This window comes from Rhamphochromis longiceps, linkage group LG9 (genome assembly GCF_057381845.1).
Source record: "Rhamphochromis longiceps isolate RC_006_pf linkage group LG9, R_longiceps_female_GT1.1, whole genome shotgun sequence".
Classification (NCBI taxonomy): domain Eukaryota; kingdom Metazoa; phylum Chordata; class Actinopteri; order Cichliformes; family Cichlidae; genus Rhamphochromis; species Rhamphochromis longiceps.
The window spans coordinates 27,289,087-27,317,079 of record NC_140565.1 but is presented as its reverse complement, the minus strand read 5'-3'; the positions used below and the strand labels follow the sequence as shown (position 1 = coordinate 27,317,079).

The window sequence follows — 27,993 nt, the reverse complement described above, 5'->3', positions numbered from 1 at the left end:
ACGTGTCGTGACGCTCTGAAATCCCTGCACGCTCACTGGGAAGCGTCCCGGAATTAACGGAGGAAAGAGACGGAGATAACGGTTCAGGTGAATTTCACAGATACCCGATAAACGGCACGGCTGAGTACGGCGGGCAGAGTGAGGAGTGACCGGAGGAGAGGGACAGTCCCCTCCGGAAAGCCCGTCGTTTTAGGTCGGTACGATGGGGGTCATCTCTGTTGCTCTTTCTTGGATATGGTTTTTGTACATGTTGTACCAAAACAAACACGTTAAGTTCATAAATAAAAAAATTACAAGCGAACAATAGTGGAAAAAGTATAAAACAGTGTAAAAAGGGGGTGTAATATTATTAGCCTTGGCTCTTCATTGTATTGGGACGAGTGTGTGTCCACTTAGGGCTAATCAGCTTTAGGCTGACTGACTGAGAAGATGAATTAAAATCTTTTCTGCTCTCAGCATGAGAGAGATGTTATCTGCTTACTCTCAACTGTTTATCTGACTGATTTAACTTTATGTGGAACTTTTACAAAAACATAAAGCAATCTTATCTTTAGTCACGAATAAAGGGCCAGCCCACTATATGTACATGTCAGTTTATCAGTGTGCAGCTGCACTAAATAGTCTTGCAATGTCTGGTGTGGTTCTGCAGGGCAGGGATGTTATTTTACACTGTGGGCCGCATGCAGCCCACTTGGATCAGAACAGACCTCTTTCTGTCAGTGTAAACTACACGTTCAATCTGAGATATCTCAATATAAGAAAAAAGAAGTGCAGTTTCAGCAGTAGGGCACAGTTTTTCTACACAATAACAAAATGCTGTAGTAAATGAAAGTAACCGTTACCACTAAACTTTGAGCTTAATTTGTAAGAAATAAGCAAAAGGGCAAAATTACAGAAAAAGTTATGGGCACAGACTGTTCTGTGGTTACAAAATGTATTATTTGTTTTGAAATTTCAACAGTCGATAGTGAAAAAACTAACTTTTATCCAATTTAAGTCTTTATCTATTATTAAAAGTCCAAAACTTATGTATCCTTCACATTTTCCAAAGCCTTCCAGGGGGCCTGATCTTTGCCGTACCAATTCTGGAGAGGACGCATTAGAAACTACCATATAAGTAGAGAGAGATTACAAACACAACTACCAAACACATTCATTAGTCATTTTTGGACTAGAGAGCATTTGTCAGCCTACTTATTTTGCAGTTAGTCAATCAGCCAGTAAAGTAACAGCTGTGAAATGCAGAAAATCCTGTACACTATGAATTCAAACGCACCTCCTGCCATATGTTAATGAGATGCAATAGTGTGAAAGACTGTCTATGATCACTTGAATTAGTATTCAAACAGTTAACAATTTTAAACCCTAAAATAATCATTTTACACTTTAAAATCTTTTTTAAAAGAGTTCATTCTCAAACAATTGACTTTTTACACTCTTTCTCAGCGATGAGGCAGCAGGTCTGTCTGAGCCTCCCCCGTGGTGACAATATGGGCACAGCCTGTTCCTGCGTGCTCGTTTTCACCTCCTGCACAATTTCTACCGGCTGTTGCTTCTGAGAGTTTTTCTGCTGCTCTCTTCACAGCAGCAGATGGAAATTTTTGTTGAAGTGTTTTGTTTTTTTCCTTTCTTGTTAATAGTTTTGACACTGACTTGCTCTCCGTCTCTCTTTAACTTTGTGTAGATGTGGAGTCCCTTCATCCATGGCTGCAGCCAGATGACCTCCAGTGACTCCACCAGAGGACCCCTGCAGGGTGCGACAGATAAGCCAAAACATTATGACCGTTCACAACCAATTCCACTAAATGCCTCAAAGTAACTGAGGGTGGTCTCTGCTGCCTCAGGTTACCTTTAGAAGTGCAGATCTTTATGGTTTGGAGCTGTTTGGACTAGCACTGTGTGTATTTGGAAGTTGGTTATAGGAATAAATATTAATGTACATTCTCAGTTCCTACTAATTACTAATGCCTCATCTCTCTCAACACATAGAACCATCAGATTTCGATTCACTATGCAGTAACATCTAGAAAGAATCTGATTGTTCAGCTTCATTTATTAGCATGGAAATTATTCCAAATACACTGCATACCTGGATTGGAAACATACAGTTAAACATTATGAGTCATGGTTTGGCCTCCCCAGTAACATTATTGAAACTAGAGACTTTATAAAAGAGAGACACGAGACTCAACAAATCCTGAATATGAGAAGTTTGTAACTCTAATAATGGCCGTCAACCTCACCTGTCTCCCAACAGCCAATCATATTGTTGCACTGACATATATCCATTTGTTATGGAAGTAAAAAATCAGCTGAGTGTCCTTATTCCTCTCAGCTTCCTGTGTCTATGGGATGAGCCATGAGTCATTGATCATATCCTAACTTTGGACTGAGCTGTTAAAGAAGCTGTAATGTGTAACTTTCAGCATGTGTGGTAAAAGTATAAGCTAAACTAAAAAAAACAAACTCGTGCAATATTTATATTTATATCCTGCTGACCCTTGAAAGTGAGCTTATGGTTCTCATTCATCCATTTAGTCGCCTAGAGATATGACCAAAATGTCTGTGGTAAGATTTGTTTCTATAAGGAGTTTGCTGTGACAGTTATATTTTACTCTTTTCAGTAGGGCAATATGGCCAAAAATATTTATCACGATATATATTTGAAAATTTGCAATAATGATATAACTGACGATATAATTGACGCGAGACAAAAAACTTTACAACTCTGCAACTTTATTAGTGCAAAAAAAACCCCATCAATGTATTTTTACTTAAACAAGCAGCTGTTTTTTTATGTGCATTAAAGTTATATAAAAATGTAACAGTGCAAATGCAAATTCCTTGCTGACAGTTTAACCAAAAGGCATTTCCAGTGGAAATTGGCCGACATATCCTGAGCAGAACCATGTAAAATATCCACAAAACTTAAGGTTATACAGGTTATACACACACAATACGGTAATATTATGTTGAAGCACAGTATCACTCAGCGAGGCTCCTGACTACGGTAGCCATAATGCTCGGACAATCCATCAAGCGGTGTGGCTTCGTAGCTACCAAAGTTGTACTAAAACATTTTTTGACAGATTTTCGAGCGCTGTGTACCACATAAAATGGGTTCGAGGTCAGTAAGCACAACCAGAATTCATACATAAGGCACTGTCGATTTTTCAGAAAATCAAAGAATTTTAAGAGCGACTTAGATTCCGAAAAACACGGTAATAACGACGGGCCGCTTGCATGCTCTACCAAAAAATGTGCTTTGTTGTGTATCTGACGGACGAAAGCCAAACCAGTTCCACATCACTGAAGTTGCAGCATTTTTACAAACCAATTCTGGTTCATCCGTTTCATTTAACGATCCGCTTTCGCCCTTCTCATTCTCCGTCGCTGCCTTACTTTTTCTGCCATGTGCGTATGAAAACAAAGGCACTGCACATGCGCGTTTTACCCATATTCTATCGCCATATTCCATTTTGTTATCATTCCTTTTTTTTTTTGCGCCTGTCCCGTTTGGTTCTTTTGTCATCAGAAATCTTGTCTAAAGGTGAGGAAAGATGCCCAACGGATTTACTTTACCAAATTGACCATCCCAGCCTTGCTGTAGTGGTCTATTTGATTCACCTTTTATTGTTTATTTTATTTATTTTTTATTTTCACTTGCTAGATATGGGACAGACTTGAATGAGGAAAAGAAAAGGGAGAAAAGAAGAGGGGAAAAAAACAGTGGAGAAGAGGGACGGGGATAAAGGGCAAAAAAACAAACCAACTAAATAAGCAGACAAAAAAAAATACATATATCGATCACCTGGATCACCTGTTGAGAAAGAAAAAAGAAAACAAGCAGAAGAAAACGAGAGCAATAGAATAAACAACATCACGATGATATATGGGAATATAACAGTAGCTACTAAATATTAAACATTATTGTGCAGCACGTAATATCGACATTTTCTTATCATTCCTAACGTTATACCAGTATTATGAACTGTATGATATGGCCCAGCCCTACTTTTCAGTTTACTAATTTTCATCTGTTTGCAGTAAGACCAGCAATATTTCACCTGCATTAAATCACAATCATGTTTACATTTCCCTTCTTGACTGGAACATTTGGATCAGTTTTAAATCATATAACAAGCGATTAAATTACACAAGATCATGAGAAAAATCATGTTGACACCTCATGACCCTGATGAAGGCCACAAGCCGAAACGCGTTGGTCAATTATTAAAGTTGTTCATCTTCCTTCAAGTGTTGCTGGAGTTGCTGCATTGTGGCCTCTTTCACAGAAAGAAACCAAAACCTCAAACTTTTTATCTCATTAACTCTAGTGACCAAATATTTGGTGTAACATTTGAATTAGTTATGAAATTGCAGAAGAAAACTGTTGTTTTCTTTCCAAAGCACAGGCTGAATGAATCTCAAAGCTTTCTTTTCCTGCAGTGTTTTTTTTTCTTTTAAGGTGACTTATATCAGAAATATTGAAACACACAAACAAATATGGCAGGAAATTCTACCAGGTGCTGTTGAATTCATGTCATGCTCTGCCTAAACCAGGACGGGCCAGGGATGAAATATGCAGAATAAATCCTCATCTGTGCACGTTGACAGTCCCGATTGAACCTCAGATATCTGATGCTAAGATGAGAGAAAAATTAAGCAGCCACTTCCCTCCTATTGCCACTGAACATAAGCTAAATTTAGCTCTCCTATTTTTGGACCATCACCCTCAATAAAACACATGATGCCGTGCAGAGATGAAAGATCTGCTTCTGTCCTCATTTAGGCCGCAGATGCGCCCACACACTCATACATGAGCATGAATGATCCAACCAGTGACTTCATGCACCAGTTAGCTCATCTTGCTGTCACATGTTGCTAATAGTAACAGCCCAGTTTCTCACATTTGCCTTTCTTTCATTTTTGAATTACAGCAGGATCTGCAGCACTGCACTTCAACACTGTTAACGGCTTTAACTGCCAAACAAGATGTACTTTGATATACGTAATCAGATCAGAAACTGTATATGGCAGCCCACCCACTTCTCAACCAGTTCAAACAAAGAAAAAGCCACACTGAGATCCTTTTATGTTAATAATATAAATTCAAAAAGAAAAGAAGAGAAAAAACAATCAAATGTTTTCCACAATAATTAGAGCTGCATAGAAAATAAATTATCTCATGGAGTAATTGATATTCTGATTTTCAGATATTATATCTGATCCAGCATCCATATGTTGTTGATAATCGTGAAATGTTTTTGGGTTTTTTTAATCTAGTTAAATAGCTAAAACATCTGTTTTAAGTCTGCTCAAATGAATTAAAACTGACTAATAAATTATATTTTGCTATAAACAGTATGAGTGTACACAGTAAATGCATAAAGGCTATGCAGTGTTTGCTGCTGATGTTAGGATTGCACCTAGACATGACAGGCAATGTAGCTTATATGCACAATTGTATATTTATTGCAAGTGAACTCTTTAGGAATATATATAAAAGAGGGAATGAGTGATATCCCAGATAATTTGGGTAATGATTTAGAATTCACCCAAAGCAAGCAGAAGACCATCTGTGAATGCATATTATATTGAACCTTGAATAAATAGGCTACGGTAGCAGAAGACCACACTGGGTTTCACTGTTGTCAGCTAAGAACAGGAACAACAGCAAACTGAGGCTTCAATTCGCACAGGCTGAGCAAAATTAGACAACAGAAGACTGGAAAAACATTGCCTGTTCTGATGGGCCTCGATTTCTGCCGTGACATTCGGATGGCAGGTACTGAATAGGGTGTAGCAGTTAAGGTTGGTGGTGGTGTAATGATGTGTTCTAGGCACACTTTGGGCTCCTTAGCCATTGTCCTTTCCATTCTTTGCCAGTATTTTTTTGATCAATTAAACTCTAATTAAATAGTGATTAAATGCCTCACAGAACTATCTTAATTGCTTGTTGTGAGTCAAGACAAATTACGGTTGTCTTGACTCACAGCAGGACTATAATTTAAGACTGCTGTAGTAAAAGGAGGATTGTGACTTCCATCTGCACTAATTTAAATTCAGTGGTATAGCTTTATTCTGGGACACATCTCTAAGAGCAGGAGCAAGACCCCCACCCCCCGAGGCTGGGGTGGAGATGGTTTGTAATGTAAATTTTGCAGATATGCAGGAACTGTACACAATCTGAAGCAGCTTAAATAGCGCGCCCTATATGAGATTTGCTAATTGGATGTGCGGAAGCTTATCAGCTGAGGCGTCAGCTGATGTGATCTGGGATTGAGATCAGCTGATCTGCCTGGATTGTGACTGAGATTGACCTCATGATCTGCCTGAAACAGTACTGTGCTCGGTTAATATAGAACAGAGAAAAGCAAGAAATCCTCTCGTCTGCCAAACTGCAATCAGTGACTGTTTCACAGTTTTTACTTGATGAGAGATTTCAGCAACGTTTCTGACACTTCCTGAAATTGATGGCCACATCACGTTACCATCTTTTAGAAATGTTCTGCTTGTTTGGGTTGAGCTTAGCGCCTATGCCATCTGCATGTCAGAATCTATTAAATGCATGCTGGGAACTGTCTCCATCTCCTTTCTCTTCAGCCTGACCATCCATCTGTCCACCTATTTTTTATCTGCAGTCTTTCCCCTCCTTCCTCTAAGATCTCCCTCTTCCACTCGCCCTCTCATTAGAGCTGCTGAATTATTTAACATCAGACAGTGGGCTTGGCTGCTGAGCCAGAAGGAGATGAAGAGGAGAGGAGGAAAAGCTGGAGAGACGGAGAAGCATGGAGGTGTCCGATACTGCGGGAAGTCGTGAGTCAGCAGGGAGAGAAAGGAGCAGTGGGAGGGAGGAGTGAAGGAGTTTATAGATAGCTTTAGGTGATACGACAGGAGAGAGTGGCGTCAAATGCCTCCCGGTGCGTTTGTGTCCGTGTTTGTGCATGCGCGCATCGATTGAGCGGAGAAGGTCATGGAGCTGAGAGGAGATTAGCAAACTAGACTCGGAGTAGGGGGAGCGCGGCAGCAGAGCTAACGCCTCCTCTGAATAGCGCAGAAACAGGAGGGCTCAATACAAAAAGGACAAGAGGAGCTGTTGCAGTATGGGGGAGAGCTATATGTACCAGCGACTCCCCTACACCAGAGGAGAGGGGGAGGGGGAGGATGAAGAGGCGGGAGACAGGAGTGTCGGTGGACAAATGGTAAAGTCTGAAGTTGTGGGTGGATGTGCAGCATCTCTTCTTCTCTGGCTGTAATTACACTATGTCTGTGTCTTTTTGTTCAGTGTTTTTCTATGAATATAAGTGTGGGTGTGGGGATGCAGGTGTATTGATCTTGGGTCTAATCTTACAACAGACACCAGAATTCATTTGATGTCTGTTTAAATTATTTAGTATCCTCATGGTTTAAAAAACAGTGTCTACTTTGTGAACCCTGTAACTGCACCAGTTATAAGTTAAACCAAAAAACTTCATTCTGAATTCAGTTTTAGGGTCTAAAATTACCCAACAGCAATTGACTATAAAGCAATAAATTAACAAACAAGCAAACAAATGTATTCCTGCCACTTAATTATGGAAGCTTGTTTCTGCAAGTCTGCAGAGGTAATATCAAGTTAATTTGGGTTATTGTCTCAAAATTTCATGTCAAAATTTTGACTTACTGATTGAGTATCTCAAAATTTAAAGTTACTTTTGATTAAGTAGGTCAACATTTTGAAATTTTAACGTACCTCTGCCTGGATTTTTTTGTTTTGTTTTGTTTGTTCTGGTTTTTAATTGTGAATGGCAGACAAAAGCCTTCACACTTAATGTTGCTTCCGTTAAATTTTAACTATTTTGTGTTGGGGTCCTGAATCCAGAGCGAACCTACTAATGCTAGTCCAATGCTTAAGTCATGGTTCCACAATTGGGGCTGTTTGAACATGCGTTTGTCTATGGAGTGGGGATTTCAGCCAACTCAAACATGTTTCTGTGCTTAATGTGCTGCTCCCAAGGGTAAAGTTTAGTTTTGCAAAGAGCTCTATGACAGCGCTGTATTAATGCGTTTACATCTTTTAATAGTTTTGAAATATTAGGATGAAGCTATACAAAAAGCAAGAAGCTAGAGCTAGTGGTTGTTTACCTTAGCTTAACAAAGACTGTAGACTACAGTTACAGACAAATGCTGTAAAGGTAACGCTAACAAACACTCTAAAGATCTAATGAACATTTTGTATGTTTATTAATTATCCAAGAAAATTGTCACTTCACTTATTCTGCCTCAACAAACACAGAATATTGCTAATTAGATGCGATTTACTTGGATCTTTCTCTTTCACATAGAGCCTGGCTAGCTCCTCTTTTCTTGGCTAAATTAAACCACTGTTGGTTTTAGGCTTGACATCAGTAAGTGAAGTTTGTATGTAAGAGTGACATTAGATTAAGGCAAAGTAAATGTTGTAGTATATTGTCACCGTATACGGTATACAATTAAAGCAATTAGTTAAGAGGAAATTGTAGTTTGCTTATCATGAAATGGTGCAAAACTGGTTTTAGTTAATAATTTAAAGTCTGTGAAAAACTTTAAAGGTCTTTCAACTTGTGAATCTGTGAATCTGCACATTTGCTACACATGCAAAAATGACTCCTGCTTCGAGACACAAATTCCAGCCTTAAGGGGTCTCAAGCTAGTGTACTCCTCGTGTCTGCACAAAGCCTGGATAAGTGGGAGGGCTGCGTCAGGAAGAGCATCCAGCGTAAAATTGGTGCCAAATCAAATATGCAGATCTATCCACTTTGGCTACCCCTTGGGAAATAAAGGAGCAGCAGAAAGTACATTTTGCTGGGGAATCTGCAAAAAAAGATGAAACAGTAGCGTCCTAAACAATTGTCAGAAAATGTGTTTGTTGACTCTTGAAAGTCATTTTCAGGAGTAAAAATGCCCCAAATTTTCTTACTCCAGCTTCTTAAAATATGAGCACTTATTGTTTTCTGTTCTTGATGCTTTTCCAGATATCTAATCATTACATTGGTGCTGCAGATGTCACATCCCATCAGTCATTTTGGCTTTTCATAGCTGAGAGTAGCTCCTGCACTTAGAGCACACATTACAGTGTGCCCATTAATGGGGTCCATTAACATCACGCTCAGTAATGGAACAATTCAATCGCATAAGCAGAGCTATGTTAAAACTGGAGGCTGTTAACAGCACTGTATGCATCCTGATGCAGGTGAAATGTGTGTTTGCTGTGTAGATGCAGTGTGAGGAGGGCACAGAGTGGCTGCTGGAGCTGCTGACAGATGTGCAGCTGCAGCAGTACTTCCTTCGGATCCGTGATGATCTCAACGTCACACGACTCTCACACTTTGACTACGTCAAGAATGAAGACCTGGAGAAGATCGGCATGGGACGCCCAGGTACCTCTTTAAGTGTTTTTCACCCCAAACCTACGTGATAAACAGGTAATCTAAACAAATATCAGATGTGTCTGTGTGTTATCTTTTAGAAAAATACACTATAAACATACAATAAAATCCAGGTTTATTTGTGTTTGTATTTTTGCTGGTCCAGGTCAGAGGAGGCTCTGGGAGGCAGTCAAGAGGAGACGAGCCCTTTATAAAAGAAAATCCTGGATGAGCAAGGTGCAGTACCTCTCCTGTCCTGAAAGTTGCTCAAGCAAGGCTGCAATCTCACAATATGATATTCATGTATAAGCTGCATTTGTAAAAATGTCTGCTTTCACCCTCAGGTATATTTAGGAAAAGGAATTTTAGTTTGTATTGATGTGGCTTTGATTCTAATTTTATTTTATTTTTTCATGTTATGTCACATGGTCTATGTGTGTCTTTTATCAAAATAGGTTAATTTAGATTCATTCAGATTCAAATCAAGCGTGTTCGCATGCATAAGAAGTTTCTGGCCCTGCAGGTGTTTCCAGTGAAACGACCGGACGCTGACACACAGCAGCCCCACGGGGCATCGTCTGCCGCGGCCCCGGCCAGTAGTGAGTCAGGGGCCGCGCTCACCTGCCTGATTAGAGAGTCGGAGCTTCAGCTGTTTGAGCGGCTTGGAGACGGGACATTCGGGGTGGTGCGGCGAGGAGAGTGGACTGCACCCAACGGCAGAGTGGTGAGATGAAGAAACACAGTATGAGGCAGCTGAGAATGTATGACATAGAGGCTCAGGGTGTGTTTGCCCACAAACAAGCCACTTGGGTCCCATCTAGGCTAAGCATGTGGGTCCCATAGCAGTTTATCCCTTTTGGGCCTGTAAGAAATATATCTGTGGGCAACTCGTAGTCTCCTTGCATGAGAAAACCTACGTAGGAGGTAGAAAGGGCAAAGATGCCATGGGCTCTGTGTGCACACCAACTAGGGGCCCACGTAGGATAAATGTGGGTTTGCAGCCCCACAGTTCACCCACAGCTACCCACTGAGGGCCCACACTGGCATGTTGGCTGGTATATTATTTATAAAAAAGAAACATTATACAAGGAAATGTGACTATTCTGGAGAAGATGAAAACACAGAACATGTTTTAGTACACAGTCAGAAATATGAGGCTGAGAGAAGGTGACTGATTCAAACCATTTTAGTAAAATGAATCTTATTGATATACTGAAAAAGAAGTGAATGTTATCAGTCCAATCTTTCATTTTCTGAAATATCACGCGTGTTCTGCGGCCCACTGTGGGTTGTGTGGGTCTGCCCGCAGCGAGGCCACACATGCCCCAAAAGGACACATTTGCTGGGTATTTGTCACTTCCTCTTAAGTTAGAGCATCCCATTTGAACTCCACAAAGTGATTTACTTATTTATTTTTTACAGAGGTTTCTCTAAAATCAGCTCTCCTTTTCTTTGTAGTTGTCAGTGGCAGTAAAATGCCTGAAATCAAATGTACTGGACTCAGACGGTCTGGATGATTTCATCAGAGAGGTGAATGCCATGCATTCACTGAGCCACCAAAACCTCATCCGCCTGTATGGCATCGTCCTCACACAGCCTATGAAGATGGTAATCCATGAGACACACACACACTTATAAGAGGGAGTTTGTCCTCTTTTTGAGAGCTTGATTTATTTCCAACAGTCGATACATTGTAGCTGCTGAGCTATCAGATGTTTTCAGTGATTTTACGCTGAATGTTTCAGAGCTGTTAAGCTCAGTTTAGCCTGCAGGAGTTTCTGCTGCCTCAGGTCTGGCTACTTTAGAATAGCCCTGAATATAAGATCAGTGTTTCCCACACACAGAGGAAATTCAAGTACAAAAGAGTTCACACAGTCTACAAGTTAAAGATTTGCCGCTTCCAGATGTAACATATTTTTTAAAAAAGCACTGAAAAACAGTACAGACGGGATTATATATTTTAAAAGAAGTGCACAAAACATAAACACAATGAGCTCTGAGCACATTTTGTTTGTTGGAGTGTAGGTGACTGAGCTGGCTCCTCTGGGCTCCCTGTTGGATCGGCTCAGAAAGCGGCAGGGTCACATCCTCATCTCCTCGCTGTGTAACTATGGCGTGCAGGTCAGTTAATGCCGAAAGGAAAAAACCCCACAATGAAATTCAGTTTTATCACACTGTTCTCTCTATTAGATTTTCTTGAGTACAGTTTCCATAATATTTGTACATTTGTTTAAATTTAAATATTTATTTGTTGGAGATACAGCTCTATTTTATGACATTTCCCATGTGTAAGAATGCAAAAATGCTCCCATCTGTCACTCCACACCTTCTCCACAGGTGGCCTGTGGGATGGCTTACCTGGAGCAGAAGCGTTTCCTCCACAGGGACCTCGCAGCCCGTAATGTGCTGCTGTCCACCAATGAAACTGTGAAGATTGGAGACTTTGGCCTAATGAGGGCACTGCCTAAACACACCGACCAATACGTCATGGAGGAAGGCCACAAAATCCCTTTCCCATGGTGAGAGTGACTTTTTTCTGTCTCTACATACTATCTGTGTTTCATTATCTCAGCGTCTCAGTTGTTTTTCACCGATCTCTCCAGGTGTGCTCCAGAGTCTCTGAAGTCTCGCACTTTCTCTCACGCATCTGACACCTGGATGTTTGGGGTCACCCTTTGGGAGATGTTCACCCACGGACAGGAGCCGTGGCTGGGTCTGAATGGGAGCCAGGTGCATCTTTGAACAACCCTCTGACATAAAAAATAAAATAAATGAATTATTCATTAGCTTCAGCTAATCACGCCATTATTTATGTGTCGGTTTACAGATCCTTCACAAGGTGGACGTGGAAGCTGAGAGGCTGTGTAAACCAGACGATTGTCCTCAGGATATCTACAATGTGATGCTGCAGTGCTGGAGCCCCAAACCTGAAGACAGACCAACTTTCATTGCCCTCAGAGACTTCCTGCTCGAGGTAGCACAGTAAAACACTGTCGATCGTAATCACTAAATGTGCTTTAGGAAACGATTCTTTGTTGGCTGCAAGTATGTATTCCATGTCTAAAGGCTGTCTTTGACTCTGCTGGTGACACTAACGACACTGTGTGTGCTCTGCAGACCATGCCCACAGATATGAGAGCCCTGCAGGACTTTGAGGAGGAAGACAAGCTCCAGATTACAATGAATGATGTTATCACCATCATTGAAGGAAGGTCAGTGTGTGATGTTTTGTTAGCTAGAACATGCCTGTAAGGCATCCTTTTAGCCTGATTTTGAGAGAGCAAGCAGTTTCTTAATCAGGTTAGTGGGTTTGAGAGTCGTGCTTATGTAAGTGCCTACTACACAACGGATCTCCCGTTGAAACTGGATTCCTTACATTGTAGAAAATTACTGCAATTATAATCTTATGACTTCCTTATCACATTAATATGCGTGTGTGCATCGTATATATTGTATGTCTGTAACTACCTAACTACTAAATTAAAACCCAGAAGTTGGCAATTAAGAACGTGTACTGCTACAAGAATGCACATTACTGTAGGACAGTCACCACGTTGTTTTCATACCTGTTTGTGTGTTTTCAGGGCAGAGCACTACTGGTGGCGAGGTCAGAACAGGCGCACACTGCGTGTCGGTCAGTTTCCCCGTCATGTAGTGACGTCAGTCGCCGGTCTTTCCGCCCAGGACATCAGCCGGCCACTTAAACACTCTTTTATACACACTGGACATGGAGACACAGACCCCCAGAGGAGCTGGGGACACGCAGACCGCATAGACAGGTTAATGATACAGTACCTACAGTAATGTAGTGTCATACAGTGTGCTTCGTCAGATGTGACTGTGCTTTCTGCGTCCATGGATGGCTCTAGGCTGCTGGGCTAATGTTAGAGTCCCACCACAAGTCCAGAACGCAGAAATAGAAGACTGGAAAATGAATCTATTACAGAATAGACTCTTCTTTAAAACAGGTTAGGAAGGAGGATTTATAGATTTGTGTTATTTACATTAGGATTCCACAATGATAAGGCAGGAGAACAGATAACAGTTCTAAAAAAAAAAATCAGTTTGAAAGAAGAAAAATCACATAAAGCCAAAGCACTAAAATTGCGTTTTAACTGAAACCATGCATGTACTATTTTAAGACTGCCTATACTGCAGCTCCCCACTAGAGGGCAGCTGTGTATCATGCATAGTTTAACAGATGTTTTGCTGTTGAGCTTTAGAGGATTTTAGAAGACACGTCCACATCACTGCACTGTTTGCAACAATAGAGGAGTAGTGAAATAATTTTACTGATGTTCCAGTTCCTACAACGGGATTATTAACATGTTATTAACAAGTATGTTTATTAGCTTCAACCATCTTCAGTATGAGTTAAAGGACAGGACTTGGACTTATTTTCAATTTTAAACTTTTATTACATAAAAATGATTTTCTTTCCTTAGCCTGTACTTGGGGAACCCCATGGACCCTCCTGATGTCCTGGGAATGGATTCAGGCATTGCGAGACCGACCAAACTTCCCAACCGTGCCAAGAGTAAATTCATTTGTGCCGTGAGACTGTATTTTTGCTGAATAGTGATCTAACTTTTCTGTTACACCGATGCATGTCAAATCGAACCTAAACGCCTTTGTCTGTTTTTATCAGAGCTACCTCCCCCTCGTCCACCCCAACCTGCCGTTCTGCTCAAGAGTGAGATTTTTTCTTTAATCCTTCAAACACATGCATGTCAGTAGAAGCAATTATCTAAATCTAGAGTTTCATGTGTGTCCAGAGCCGTTCTACGACTCTGTGATGGACGATTACGATGACGAGGAAGACGCCAGCACGTCGTCTGGGTTGAAGAAGCTGGGAGCATCCCTAGGTCTGAAGCTTCGGCCGTGGGAGGGGACAGGCGTGCGTTCAGCCAAGAGCGAGGTGTCGCTTATTGACTTCACCGATGACAGTTTCAGCTCTACCACACCTTCTCCGCTCACTGAGTCTCGGCAGCTGGATGAGGACACCCTAAAGGTAGCTCAGACCTGAGTCAGACTGTAATAGTTGATGCTCTTACCCTCATTAGTAAGAGATTTTTTTTTTTAACTTCACCTAATGTGACTTCAAGACTGCATTGACCAATATGAGTCCCATTTCCCCTTTCATTATGGCCTAGAACTGTCTTTTAATGAACTGTTGAGGGTTGATCAAGCTGAGGTTGGCATGATTCTTTTCTTTCTTTGAATGTCACCCACTCCCTGAGTGGAACCATCCTGTAATCACAGCAGAGGGGTCTTATATTCCCAGCTCATCTGGAGAATTAGCCATCTGATCTTTTCAGTTCACCCTCTACAACTAAACAATGATTGTGATGTAGTTCAAAGGTTTTCAAGACACGAGGGACCTTACACGGCCACATGCATGGCAGTATCCTCAATCAAGTGTAGGTGGTGCACACACAGCTTGAAATCTTTGCCAGTACTCACAAATGATGAGCTGTCTTGTTTCCCAGAGACAGTGGTCCAACCTTTGGCCTAGAAATGTCATAAATAACCCCTTCCACTTGAATTCACCCAAGGCGCGTGCAATGTGATGGATGATCAGTACTTATTGATTGATAATGTACACGTTCACGCTTTAGTGGTCTTCAGCGGAGTTGCACAGCAATTCCACCTCATACCTTCAGTCTGCCTTCAATCATCCTGACCAAGCTGCAGCTTCATGATATTTATACTGAAGTTTTTGAAGTAAAAGTAAAATTTATTTATATAGCACTTTTTAAGACAGGAAGCTATTACAAAGTGCTTCACATGGGAATAGAAAAGCATTTCAAACAAATCAAGTCACTTTTAGTGTCACGTCACATTACTGGTACACTGGTACAGCACATGTGAGCAAGCTTCACAGGCAACAGTGGTGTGCAAAAAATACAAGAAACATAAGAAACAAGCCAAATATAAGAGCAGGAATGTGAGAATTATAAGAATAAATATGTACAATTTTAAGGATGTATGCACATTAGTAATATCTATGCCAAAGTGTGTGTGTGTGTGTGTGTGTGTGTGTGTGTGTGTGTGTGTGTGTGTGTGTGTGTGTGTGTGTGTGTGTGTGTGTGTACACATACATATATGTAAAATATACAGAGGTCAGCAGTGTGAATATTGTACACAAAAATGGCATATATGTACATTATGGAGTGCATAGTGTTGAAGTTCCGGTAGGTGAGAGTGAGGTGTCTATGCAGTGTTCAGCAGTCTGGTGGCCCGAGGGAAAAAGCTGTCCCTCAGTCTGCTGGTTCGGGACGGATACTGCAGTACCTCCTGCCTGACCGAAGTAGTTTGAACAGTTTATGGCTGGGGTGACTGGAGCCTTGATGATCCTACCCACTTTCCTCAGGCAACACCACCACCTCCAATTATCCTTTCAGAACACAGCACCACTCTCTGGAGAGCTTTGCAGTTGTAACCGGTGCTGTTGCCATACCACGTGGTGATGCTCTTAATGGCACAGCAGTAGAAGGTCCTGAGGATGTGGGGGCTCATGCTGAATCACTTCAGACTCCTGAGAAAGAAGAGGCACTGCTGCGACTTCTTCACTGTTTTGTGTGTACTCACCATGTGAGATCCCTCGCCAGATGTCGCCTAGGAAACGGAAGCTGCTCACTCTCTCCACAGCAGCGGTGTTGATGGTGATGGGAGTGTGTGCTTCCCTACACCTCCGGAAGCCCACTATCAACTCTTTTGTCTTTGTGAGTTTGAGGGTGAGATGGTTGTCTTGGCACCAGTGTGTCAGGGCGCTGACCTCCTCCCTGTAAGCCATCTCATCACCTTTGGTGACCACCACCACCAAACAAACAATATAACAATATTGAATAATTGAAACTTGTGACTAAAACAAAACTCTAACCCTGGAGGAGGTGGACCTTAATAGGTCAACCAGAAATGACCACTTCCAACTTCTGGGTTCTGTAATAGTTCTTTAAACAGAGCTGTACTGTTAGCTAAACAAGGTTAACTTAATATCTTGGCTTGAACATTAAAAAAAAGAAAGAAAGAGGATATCCAGACCTTTGCAAAACAATTTTTCAGGATTTTCTGGCTGAAAGTCAGGTTTTATTGACCAACAGTGGGTAACTATGCATAAATAAATATAAATGTAATGATGATTTGATGGAAATCGGTGCATTTTCTGGTTATTTCTGAAGAATTAATAACGACATATGTGAGTAATTCAAACCCCAGTGAACACAAAGAAGTAATATTACTGCAGCAGTGATGATTTCCTTTTGGCTCTGGCTCAAACTTTGTTTTTGTTATGCAGGAAAAATCTTAATGACGTTGGATAACTTTTCCTTGTATCTATTTGTCTTCTCAGGACACTCCCTCCATTCTGGACTGGCCTCTCCCCCAGCCAGCGTACGATGAAGTTACTGCAGAGGCTGAGGATCAATCAGAGGACCAGGAAGTGCGGTCCATATACAAAGGGTTGACTGAAGAAGCTTCTTCATCCGCTGGTGGTGGCTTGACAGGAAGGAGCGAATCCCAGTCAGCTGACCTCTTCCAGGAGCTACAGAGGGAGGTAGTGAAAGCTGTATTAATGCCATTCGGGATCGATTTTTACTTTTAAATTATCACCCAAGCTAACATAAAGCTGCTGTTTCTCTGTTGATGTAGGTGATGGTGAAGCTGCAGGTTCCAATGGCAACAGGCCGCTCCCTCCCCTCCTCCCCACTCCCCATGCCTCTGGCTCCTTTGGGCCCGCACCGACAGATCCATCTTCCCCCTCCATCTCCCTCGTCTGCCTCCTCCTTTGCCTCCTGCTTTGAGGACAGGCCTGTGCTGCCTCCTCGCAGTCCCGTCCCTCCTCTGCGTCCCTCCAAACACAACCTCTCCGCCCGTGCCATAAACCCAGAAGCACGCACCAGCTCCATTTCACTGGGCAACGAAGATGACACACCCCCTCAGATCCCACCCAGAGACCACGCCTTTTCTCAGCCAGGCTCCCGCTCCTCGTCACCTGTAGCATTGCCACCTCCTCCTCTCGCCGTCTCGCCCCGTCGGGCATCGGGACTGCTGGGTCCACTCCTGTCCTCCAACTCTCCATCGTCGTCTTCCTCTTTGCCTCAAGCTTCATCCCATTCCTCACGCTTAGGACTTCCTGGCTCATCGTACTCCGCCACGTCCTTACTGGATCCACTCGCCTTTCGTGAGGGGCGTGGCCTTTCCTCACTGATTGACAGTTCGCAGAGCTCTGCCCCCGTCCCACTGCCGGAGAGACCAGCTTTTCTGGAGAGGTGAGTTTTTCATGGAGGCAGATTTTTATGGGTGGAGAGCAAAAAACGAATTTGTTCCCTTGATAATTTATATTTCTTCCAGAGCATATATGTATAAACAAAAAATAGTCCTCAAATGTAATGTTGGGGTAACATTATATTTTTGCCAGCTCAGTGTTAGAGATTTTTATGGCTCTGACATCAGCACTGCACCCTACAAAAAAAAAGAGGATTTGAGGACTTGATAACATGGGACCAATCAAGTGAAATGGTACACGCGTACCTGGGGTGTTTGTGCATGTGAGGGATCATCCAATTAACCCCAGCATTGCGTGACACTAACTAAATGGCACGTGTGCTCCTTCTTCAGCGCTTACTGACTTTACACGGATATATTTATTTCCAAATTTCCCACAAGGTAAATAACAAGTGAAAAATATCCACTATTATGTGAATAACACCTAGGTTGAAATGTGACATAATTTTTATTTATTATTATTTATTTTCATGAAGATCAGGAGCTAAAGTGAGTCATCAAATCACTTGGCATGAGGCATTGCTATTTTATTAGCATTTGTTGTAATAGAATATTTTTTCAGCTTGTTTGAATTTGTCGTCAAGCTGTTGAAACAAAGCTCACATCTGTGTGCTGAGTTCAGGGGGGACCCCAATACAGAAAACAAGCAAGCTTTTAAACCAGATACCAAAGACAAAGAGGAGCTGGCAAGTGGTTGCGCTCACCAACCACTTGCCAGTTTGGACCTCATTTGTCCTTCATAGCATCCTTAAGTCTTCATACCATAGATTAACGAGGAGCTGGAAACATTCCTCAGATATTTGGGTCCATATCGACATAAAAGCATCACACAGGTGCTGCACATTTGTGATGCCAATCTCCTGTTTCACTGCATCCTGAAGGTGCTCTAATGGACTGAGACGTGGTGACTGTGGAGGCCACATTTTACTCATTTTCATTTTGCAAAATATACTCATGTATGCTGTGGTGTTTAAGTGACACTCATTTGGTGCCAAGAAAATATAATCCACATCATTACACAACCACCACCAGCCTGAACTGTTGATACACGGCAGGATGGATCCATGATTTCTGACCCTACCATCTGAATGTTGCTGCGGAAATATACTCCTCAGACAAGGCGCCAGTCTTCCAATCTTCAGTAATTCAGTTTTAGTGAGCCTGTACAAACTGTAGTGTCAGTTTCCTGTTTTTAGCTGACAGGAGTGGACAGGAGGTTTGACATGCAGTGACTTCAGAGATGCTCTTCTTCATACCTTGGTTGTGATTGGTTACAGTCGTCTTCTGATCAGCTCAAAGCAGTCCGGCCTTTCTCCTCTTACCTCTGACATCAACAATGCAATTTCACCCAGAGAACAAAAAAATCCCAGAAAAGAGCAGACAATAAGAGTGGGGCAGACAGTCGCACCGGCGGGAAATTAACCAAAAGTAACGTACAACTGGAACAAGATACAGAGGAATCGTAATTAGAAACTAATGAGAAATTTGACATTTTACACAGCATCCCAACTTTTTAAGTAACACAGTTATGAAAGCAAATAAAAGCTTATGCTAAATAAATGTTTTATAGTTGGAAAATGTCGTCAGAGACTTATTATTACGAGAATTTCTTCAGTGCAACAGTAAAATTTCAGATGTCATTCACAGAGAAACATCATCAGCTAAGGGGCGATGGTGGCTCAAGAGCTGGCAGTTTGTCTTGTAATCAGAAGGTTGCCGGTTTAAGCCCCGGCTCGGACAGTCTCGGTTGTTGTGTCCTTGGGCAAGACACTTCACCCATTGCCTGCTGGTGGTGGTCAGAGGGCCCGGTGGCAATAGTGTCTGGCAGCGTCGCCTCTGTCAGTGCACCCCAGGGTGGCTGTGGCTACAATGTAGCTTGCCATCACCAGTGTGTGAATGACTGAATGTTGTGTAAAGCGCTTTGGGGTCCATAGGGACAAAGTAAAGTGCTATACAAATACAGGCCATTTACCATTCAAAATAATTCATATGCCATATTTCATGTTTCTTAACAGATACGGAGCAGCCAACATGGCGGCAGTCAAACCTATGATGCAGCAGCACCCTAGTGGAGCCAAACCGAACACCTCCTACAACAACAATAACGGCCGAGCTGCAGCTCCCAGCATTCAACGGGAACAGAGCATCACACAGGTGAGGGAGATCATAAGGAATGTCACTTTTTCTATTAAAACAAAAAAGTCATAACTTTTATTTGTTGAGAGTCACAGAAATGACAAACACCGAATGCTGTTGTTTTCCACAGGCAGACAAATTAGAGTCACTGATTTCTAGATAACACATGAAAAGCTAAATTGTCCCTTTTTATTGAATTCACATCCTTTTATCAACAAAGCTTTTAATTGTGAGAATGTAATGCTCAAAAAGCTGCAGATTTGAATCATATTCATATGGTTTTAACATTACCTGAGGAAGAATAATATTAAAAAAGAAAATCATTAACTTTATTACTAATTTCATTGGGACTGCGAATTAGGGAAAAACTTCAAGGGGCTTGTGGCTAATTTAAAAACAGTTTGATTCATTGCATAAGTGACTGAGAGAGTTTGAAAAGAAGGAAACCTGCTCGTTTTGTCACTTCTTCTCTTTGTACAAGCATGGTAACAAATGTGCCCACGCAGAGTTACTCTCCGAAATAAAAGTAGATTTCTTTTCATGTGTATCCATATGACAGTTGCACTTCTTTAAAATGCAAACATGACGTTAAGTTTATTGTCTGATTGTCAGGTCCAAGGAGCTGTGCACGGTGTCACGATAGAGGAGTGTCAGGCTGCTCTGCAGAGCCACGAGTGGAGCATCCCTCAGGCCATAAACCATTTAAAGGTGCAACTGTCTGTCTATACACTTTCCTAGTTTGTTTGTTGCCGTTAACAAAGAATATATAAATGAATCAGAGCGCAAAAAAGTGACATATTAACAGCTATTAAGTGTGTTACCTCTTGCAGTTACTGATGGACCATGAACTGCTCTGTAAACTGTGTGATCCAACATAGTACAAAATTGAAAACAGAATTGCTGAAAAAGAAAAGAATCAATGTGTTGCAATAGCCGAAGGTCCAGACCTCAGTGGGAAGGTATGAGAGCTGTGCATAAATGAATGCACTTAAACCTCAATGAAGCAACTATTAAAGAAGAGCGGGCCAAAATTCAAGCTTGTGATGTCAGATACTGATAAAGTCCTACAAAAAGCAATTACTTCAGATTATTGCTGCTAAAGGTGTTTCTACAAGCTATTAAATCATGGGGTGTACTTAGCTTTCCACATGCTGATTCTACATTTTGGCTTAGTCTTGTCACATAAAGACAAGACTAATAATGACACGTTCAACCATAGAACTGAAAGAGGGTTGTATACCAGGGATTGTAAACACACACATTGAGTTAGGGAGGTTACTGATTGTTTTTGTCCTGTGCTTTTAAAGGTCTTATTATAATTAATGAAACTGGATTAAATTGTTTTCTTTCAATTTTAACATTTAAGCGATTCAGTGGCTCTGCTTTTGAGAAGTACATAGGTAGCTAAAGTTTATTGTCATCATAAAGGTTAGGATGTGGGAGCTTTTCTGTTGCTAAAGAAAGCCAGTGTTCATGCTGCAAAAGAGCATCAGAACAGCAAGAAGAGAGTTAAATGTAGTAAAAACAATGATGGTAAATCACGTGTCTAAAATGCTTCTTTCACCATCTGCGCTGTAGGTGGAGCAGCTGTTTCGGCTAGGGCTGCGTTCAAGAGCCGAGTGCGAGGAGCTGCTGCAGCATCACCAGTGGGACCTGGAACATGCCAGCACGGTCATGCTGGACACATACGGACCACATCGCAACAGGTAATCAACAGTAAATGGACAGAAAAGAGCGGATGCCCACTTTGTTTTTTGTAGTACTGAGCTCTGAGTTACTACTGTCTGTAGTGGCTGATGTCTCTCCCAGGTTGAAACCTGCTTTTAATGTGCCGCTAAGTTTGTCAGCATGACATGACAGCACAAGCACAAATGTGCTAACGATCCATCTGCTTCCTCCATCCTCCTGTTAGACTGCTGCTCCGGTTGCTTTTAAGGAAAATTTTATACACTTCTTAACCTGTGGCTGTCAAATTTCTGACTTGTTGACACAGTGAGAAAAAGAACTTGAGCTAAAATAATCTCTCAAGTAATTTTCTTATTTTAGATTTTCAGTTGGTCATATTGGAAAGAGTGTTTGTAAAAAAATAAAAAAATAAAACCTCAAGTTCTCATTTTTACTTTTATCTAACTTTATGGATTTTGCTTTTGTCATTCATTTATTTGTTGTCCACAGTAAGCGTCATTATATGTCAGCTCAGACACAGCTGACACTCGGCGATCATTGTCTCATCAAAGTAATAAACTTTTGTCACCTGCTACTGTCACTAGGGGGCAGTGTCAAAAGTATGTGGAACCGCTGAATGTGGGAGCTTTTTGGAGCCAGAGGTAAATTATCCACTAAGACTTGCAGGCTTGATTTGTAAAATACAGACACAGACTCCTGCTATTAAGTTTGCAGTAAGATAAAGTATCTGGATTTCTGTTTGTACAGTTGACTACACTGCAAAAATTAAAAAAGAAAAAAGGAAAAAATAACAGCACAAACGTGGTCAAGAGGAGGTCAGCAAGTCATATTCTGCTGTGGTGACAGCTAACAGAAAACCAGCAGCCTCGTAAAAATCCATCTGTCATTCACGCATCCCCAATAAAAATGTGAGCAGGTGAGCTTAGTTAGAAATATGAGTAACTGTGAACAGGAAATGTAGATGTAGAGGCAACATGTTTATTTGTTCTGTAAGTTTAGGAATTTTAACACACGATTCACTGCTTTTTTTTTTCTAGCCAACCTCCAGTGGCCACTACAGGAAGTGCAGTTTTTGGCTTCATTTTTCAGCCCTGCTTAGAGCTTAAACACTCAGCGTTCAGCGATTGTTTGCTGTTGTACAGAATCCTAAACAAAGAAGCTGATATTGTACATTGTTTTTCTGCTTCTTAGGAAGTGAGAGCAGGAGGACAAATTGAGCGGCAGTCACCTTCTGACAAGCTCCCGAGCTCATCTGGATCAGCGCGCTGACACAGAGTCGGCAGGATGACTCATTGCTCCAAAGACCAGAGACGCTTTTTAATGACCATTAAAAAGCGTCTCTGAAGCAGCATGTGTGAATACCTGCTACTACCTGTGTCACTCGCATGCTCACTATAACCTAAAGGAGCAGCTGTTACATGATTCACAATATTTACTTGAACAGTTGTTATTTATCTTTTTTTTTGGTTGTTCTTTTTTTTTTTATCATTGCATTAATCCAGAGTTTGTTTCAGCTGGTAGCTGCTGCAGACGTTTTCTGGTTGTGAGGTTGTTGTAGAGGCCTGTGTGTGTGTGTGTCTGCGTGCGTGTGTGTGCATAAGCTTACTGTAATGTCAAATGGCTTTTTGCTGTCAAAAAGAATCAGGGAGGTATGAGCTGGCGTATAGTTGCACTTTTAGGAAAAATATACAATTAATGTTGTATAAAACATTTTACCGAGCATGTCAACAAAGATGCTAACTGCTGGTCAGAAGAACAATCTATCAGTGAAGTGAAAATGTTGATATGACTGAAGGCATATCAGATATTATTATTATTACTGTATTTTTGTGTCTTAAAGGTTCCACGTGGAGTTTTCATGTAAAAAGGCATTCAAAAGTCTTGAAACCTGCATTCTTCACATCCCATGTCGTCGTCTTTCCTGCCGTCGCTGGCAAATTGCAATGTGAATCGTAAAAACTGCTTCATAGTGCTTTGAGAGTTCAAGAACTCCACAGGTTGCCTTTAAGCAAAACATTTCTGGCTTTACAACAGCAGGAATTCTGAGTGATGTCTTTAGTTTTTATTATAGGAATATTCCTACCTTTTCCTCGTGGATACAGGGTATTAGTCAAATCTCTGCACATTAGATATCTACTGCTACTTTAAACTCATGGTTATTATATCTTACTGTGATTCTGCTGTATGATAATCATCATGCTGAAGAACCTGTCACGCACTTGATTTAGTGGGCTACTGCTACGTGCTGTCGATGCCAAATTTCATAATGCGTGTGCAGATATTAAAAATTTTAACAGCTACATGGAAAAGTTTCTTTTTTTTTTTTTTTTACAAAAAAACAAACAACAAAACTGGAAAGTTAAACTTCAGACAGCAGCTTGGTGAATATGTTTATAGCAGTCATAACTCAGTATGTGTGAAGCATTCAGTTAAGCTCAACTATGAAATCTGTTTAATGTGACACTGACTATAATGTACTGTTTAATCTGAGTTGCTTACAAATGTAAAATGCAAATATGGCCTTCGTTGTTTTATAATAAACTGTAATCTCATTTCTGAAAGCTTTCCTGTGGTTATTTCATTAGTTGGATACAGCGGGAAGACTGGAAGACACAAAGCGGAGATGGAACTCTACATATGTGGTTGGCAAAGATGTTAAGGATATGGAAGTCTGATTTTAATGGGATAAACTAATCCTTTGATTAAATAATGTCAAATTAACTGAAAAAATCCCCCTAAAACTATTTTGTTTACACCAGAGCAAGTGGACCCTGAAGCACGATGTGACACTGGAATCAGGCTAAGAGAAGATGTAAGGGAATGGGAGCATGGATCCTGAGGCTGCGTTCTCCGAGTGGTAAAAGTGAGTGGGCAGGTATTAAAGGTATCTGATGTGTGGCCTCGACACAGGAAAGCCAAAATTAATCCCTGAGATTGTTTCCTCGGGGAAACACAAAGACCTAGAGGTTTCTCTAGGGAGCTTGATACCAGTAGTAGTGAGTGGATGAGCCAGCATTTAATGGGCCTGAGACAACTAGTTTAAGCTGAGACATGCAATGAATTATGAACACCGTTTGTAGGTGATTTGAAATGGGCTGCAGAAGGTATCACACTGCCAACTTCAAAACATCCAATGAACCTGGGTGACAATCTTTTGGACTTGGTCTTTGATGGAATATCCTTTCATGCTGTAGGAGGTCAGAACAGTCTGTCAAGCATTTGTTTTGGTTGACTCTCAGGAGTAAGGCTTCCCTTGCAGTTCTCCAAATCCTGCATGGAGTTGGATGGAGGGACCACCAAATTCTCCCTCCAATGCTAGGAATCAGGAAGGCTGACAACCTAAAGAACACTCAAAAGTCACTGTGTTGTGTGCATATTTTCTCCATGATGAATGAAAGCTCCAGATGGGGTTGCTTTCAGTTCTTGGTTAGGATCCAGTCGTGTGTTGTTGTTTTTTTTAGGTAACCCAGACGAAGCATATTCATGTGTCAAGAATAGAGCCGAAACCCTTCCACACCTTGAAGAGCCTTAGCCCCATATCTTGTCAGTGGGTATATACACGCTGTAAATTGATCTGGTCATTGTGAAGCCTTTTCTCACTGGCTGTCACAGGCCCAATACCCCACACTCTAGGAGGGCACCCCAAAAGAAGTGATTGAATGCTTTCTCCAAGTGCAAAAAACACATGCATGCAAATCCTCAGATATCCTCAAGAGTATAAAGAGTTGTTGCCAGGACATAAACCTCATTTTTCCTCTTCAATCCAAGGTTCGACTAGTCACCTTTCAAAGGATTGTGAAGCTGGGGCACATCCTTCGACCACGTATCTTAAAAGGTTAGCTAATCCAGAGACTCTGTCCCAGGTTAGCCCTACAACATCCAAGGACTCAGGGCAAATTTCATTCAATGAATTTATTCAAAGAGTTTATTAACAGCCTCTGTAACCTCAGCCCTAATGATGGGCGAGTTGGTCCTCTTCTTCCCATATTCCTGTACTTCCTCTACCAAACATATCTCAGTTCAGTTCAGGAGACCATTGAAGTATTTTTTCATTTGCCTCACTGCATTCTCAGCTATAATATATAAGAAATCTACATATGGTTTTATTAGAAAATCACCTTCGGGACCTCTATTATACATGAGTATAATACAATAAGTATCCATCTTTATCCATGTTTATGGCATATCTTCAGACTTTAGTCACCAGGAAATATGGCAATCGCAGTTTTAGAGTTCAAGTAAACCTGTCCAAGTATTCTATCTTAGTCACAAGCTCGCTTCCTGTATCTAATGGAAGTCTACTCTGCTTCCTCTGGGACCATCTCCTCTGTCTTCCCCTCTCTCTCACGCACACTCTCTCCTTGAATTGACTGCAGCTGCAGTGCATTGTGGTCTGATTGCCCAGTGTGATCCCTGGACAGCACCCGGACGCTCACACTGCACTTCTCAGCTACAGCAGTAAGCACTCTGTCACTTTCACCGATGATGAATGGGACACACACATACATACTGCACTCACGCACATACTTTGTGCCTCACGCACACACAAAAGAGGCGAGTAGAAACTGGGCTGTGGTGATCAGGAGGTGTCATCAAATTCCTGCTTAATATCACCCAAAATCACTTAATTTGATATTTGCTTATAGTGTTATCATGATTATGTAAACTTAGCTACAGCATTAGATAGATGCTTGATCGATTCATTGTTGATATGAAATGCTTTATTGTTGAAATGACACCCTTTAAGGGGCGGGATACATCAGGCAGATTGTGATCGTTCACTTCTTGTAGCTGATGGGTTTGGAGGATCTTTGACAGGGGATGTATTGTAATGGCTGTAGATGGCTGGACCAAAATGTCAGGTTTTGTGGGGTGTTTCTAGCAAACGTGGTTCAAGGAGTCCAAAGCTCACTGATGTGTGTGAGGAAAAAGGCTGACTCTGTGCTCAGGCTCCTGTCCTGAACACTGTGACACATGAAAATATTTCAGAAAGTTTCAGAAGGTGGCCAGTTTTTCTCGACACTAGTTCATTTACTCTGGCCTAAATCAGTTCATGAGTTTGTAAACTTGTATCTTTTCCCTCTGGTTTGGTTAGTTTTCAGACAGAGGAAAAGCCAAGCGAACTACGAATGAACCAAAATGTGTTACTACGTGAGAACTTTCAGTCTACTTATAGGCCAAATGTGTCTGGGGCAGGAGCAACAACAGTAAATACAGGAAGAAGTTGCTGTGTTCTGCACTACTGGAAAATTTCCGTTCATTGCACAGCTAGTTGTTAGCCTGTACGGACCTTTGCACATCTTTAGTACCTTGCAGCATCCCAGAATACAAAGCATACTGGATGAGGGAAGTTTTTTTTTAGCTCAAACCCGCACAGGTGATAGTCGGGTGGGATCGAGGTCAGACCACATTCACAACCTGAGTCTGCCAAATTCATAAACACTACAGCTCATATTATTTTGAGTTCTGATTCCTATTTAGATTTCTTTACTGTTCTGTCATTGGTTTGAATTCTTGGTTTATTATTTATTATTCTTGCTCCTTTAACTCTGTTTGTTTACTAGTTATCTTTTGGTTACTTCCTGTTTTAATTTGAAAATTTATTTTCTTCCATATCCTGTGATAGTTTTATTTCTCTGGCTTCCCTTGATTGCTCTCACCTGTGTGTAATTACCCTGACCTGGCACTTGTTCTTCCCGTTTCCCCAGTCATCCCTCGGTGTATAAATACCTTGTTTTACTCATTATATAGTAACCTCTCCTTATACACTGTGCAGCACTGTTTTATTGATCATCCATTTGGGATTTTCTTTATTGCAAGCTTATCACCAGCTGTTAGAGTCTGTTTTTAGTTGACTCCCTGTATATGGGTCTTGAAGTCTGCAGTCCATAGCTATCAATCAAAACCATCTCCACACAATTTTGGCACAGGTTTTACATTAGTCTGACACATCAGCAAATAATCAGACTAACAGTGCAATCTTGCCAACTAAAGTAGCTGCAGGCACTGGATAATTTTAGACATTATCTGTGGATGTGAAAATAAATATTTTATTTCCCCACAACATCATAAAATGCTTGTGCAAATATTGAGCATTCCAATGCTTCCAGAGTCTTGCTGCAAAAACAATTGATCATATCCATACTGCAGTTTTGTGGAGGTTTCCATAAACTAGGAGCTCACCTGTGCACTATACACTTCTTTGCTAGAGGCTCATTCAAGCACAGTCATCATCTCACTTGTTTTTTGTAAGCCAAGCATCCAAAATGTTTTTCTTTTCTTGTCATAAATCGAAGATGACCTCATTGTTTCCGTGTCAAATTGAGTCAGAACTTCGACTGTTACATCAATTGCTGTTATTTTTTTCCCAACTGTTTACTGAACCTGAAAACTTGACAGCTGTAGCAACAGTAACTAGGAAAGGCATTGATTAGCTGAACTATATATTTACTTAACCAAACAAGATGATTAATTAACTCAGCCGGAAGAACTAAAA

The 27,993-nt window shown here is 41.2% G+C and overlaps 1 protein-coding gene across 6 annotated transcripts; it reads left to right on the top strand.

The window, feature by feature from the left end:
- Positions 1-4: 4 nt before the first annotated feature.
- Positions 5-23,824, top strand: tnk2a (tyrosine kinase, non-receptor, 2a). Of its 6 annotated transcripts, none has more exons than XM_085419120.1 (22): positions 5-87; positions 1,685-1,754; positions 9,239-9,401; positions 9,556-9,626; positions 9,913-10,113; positions 10,848-10,997; positions 11,415-11,510; positions 11,727-11,908; positions 11,993-12,119; positions 12,217-12,363; positions 12,507-12,601; positions 12,974-13,168; positions 13,835-13,926; positions 14,038-14,082; positions 14,165-14,400; positions 16,741-16,944; positions 17,040-17,659; positions 19,691-19,829; positions 20,424-20,519; positions 21,390-21,517; positions 22,082-22,138; positions 22,689-23,824. In XM_085419120.1, exons 3-22 carry the CDS (start codon positions 9,239-9,241, stop codon positions 22,693-22,695), a joined length of 3,051 nt encoding a protein of 1,016 aa, XP_085275246.1. In that variant the 5' UTR covers positions 5-87; positions 1,685-1,754; the 3' UTR covers positions 22,696-23,824. The 6 variants fall into 6 exon arrangements, 5 of the variants coding, with proteins under 5 accessions (XP_085275246.1, XP_085275245.1, XP_085275242.1 ...); XM_085419119.1 differs by having other exon boundaries at positions 11-193; XR_014913364.1 differs by lacking the exons at positions 5-87; positions 1,685-1,754 and adding an exon at positions 6,459-7,205 and having other exon boundaries at positions 22,082-22,405.
- The last annotated feature ends 4,169 nt before the right edge of the window (positions 23,825-27,993 follow it).

Excerpts from the sequence above, each read along its gene's own strand:
- tnk2a (XM_085419116.1), top strand. The coding sequence starts at position 7,107 with ATGGGGGAGAGCTATATGTACCAGCGACTCCCCTACACCAGAGGAGAG. Across the intron at positions 10,998-11,414 it reads TCACACAGCCTATGAAGATG|GTGACTGAGCTGGCTCCTCT; the intron begins GTAATCCATGAG and ends GTTGGAGTGTAG. Across the intron at positions 11,909-11,992 it reads CACAAAATCCCTTTCCCATG|GTGTGCTCCAGAGTCTCTGA; the intron begins GTGAGAGTGACT and ends CGATCTCTCCAG.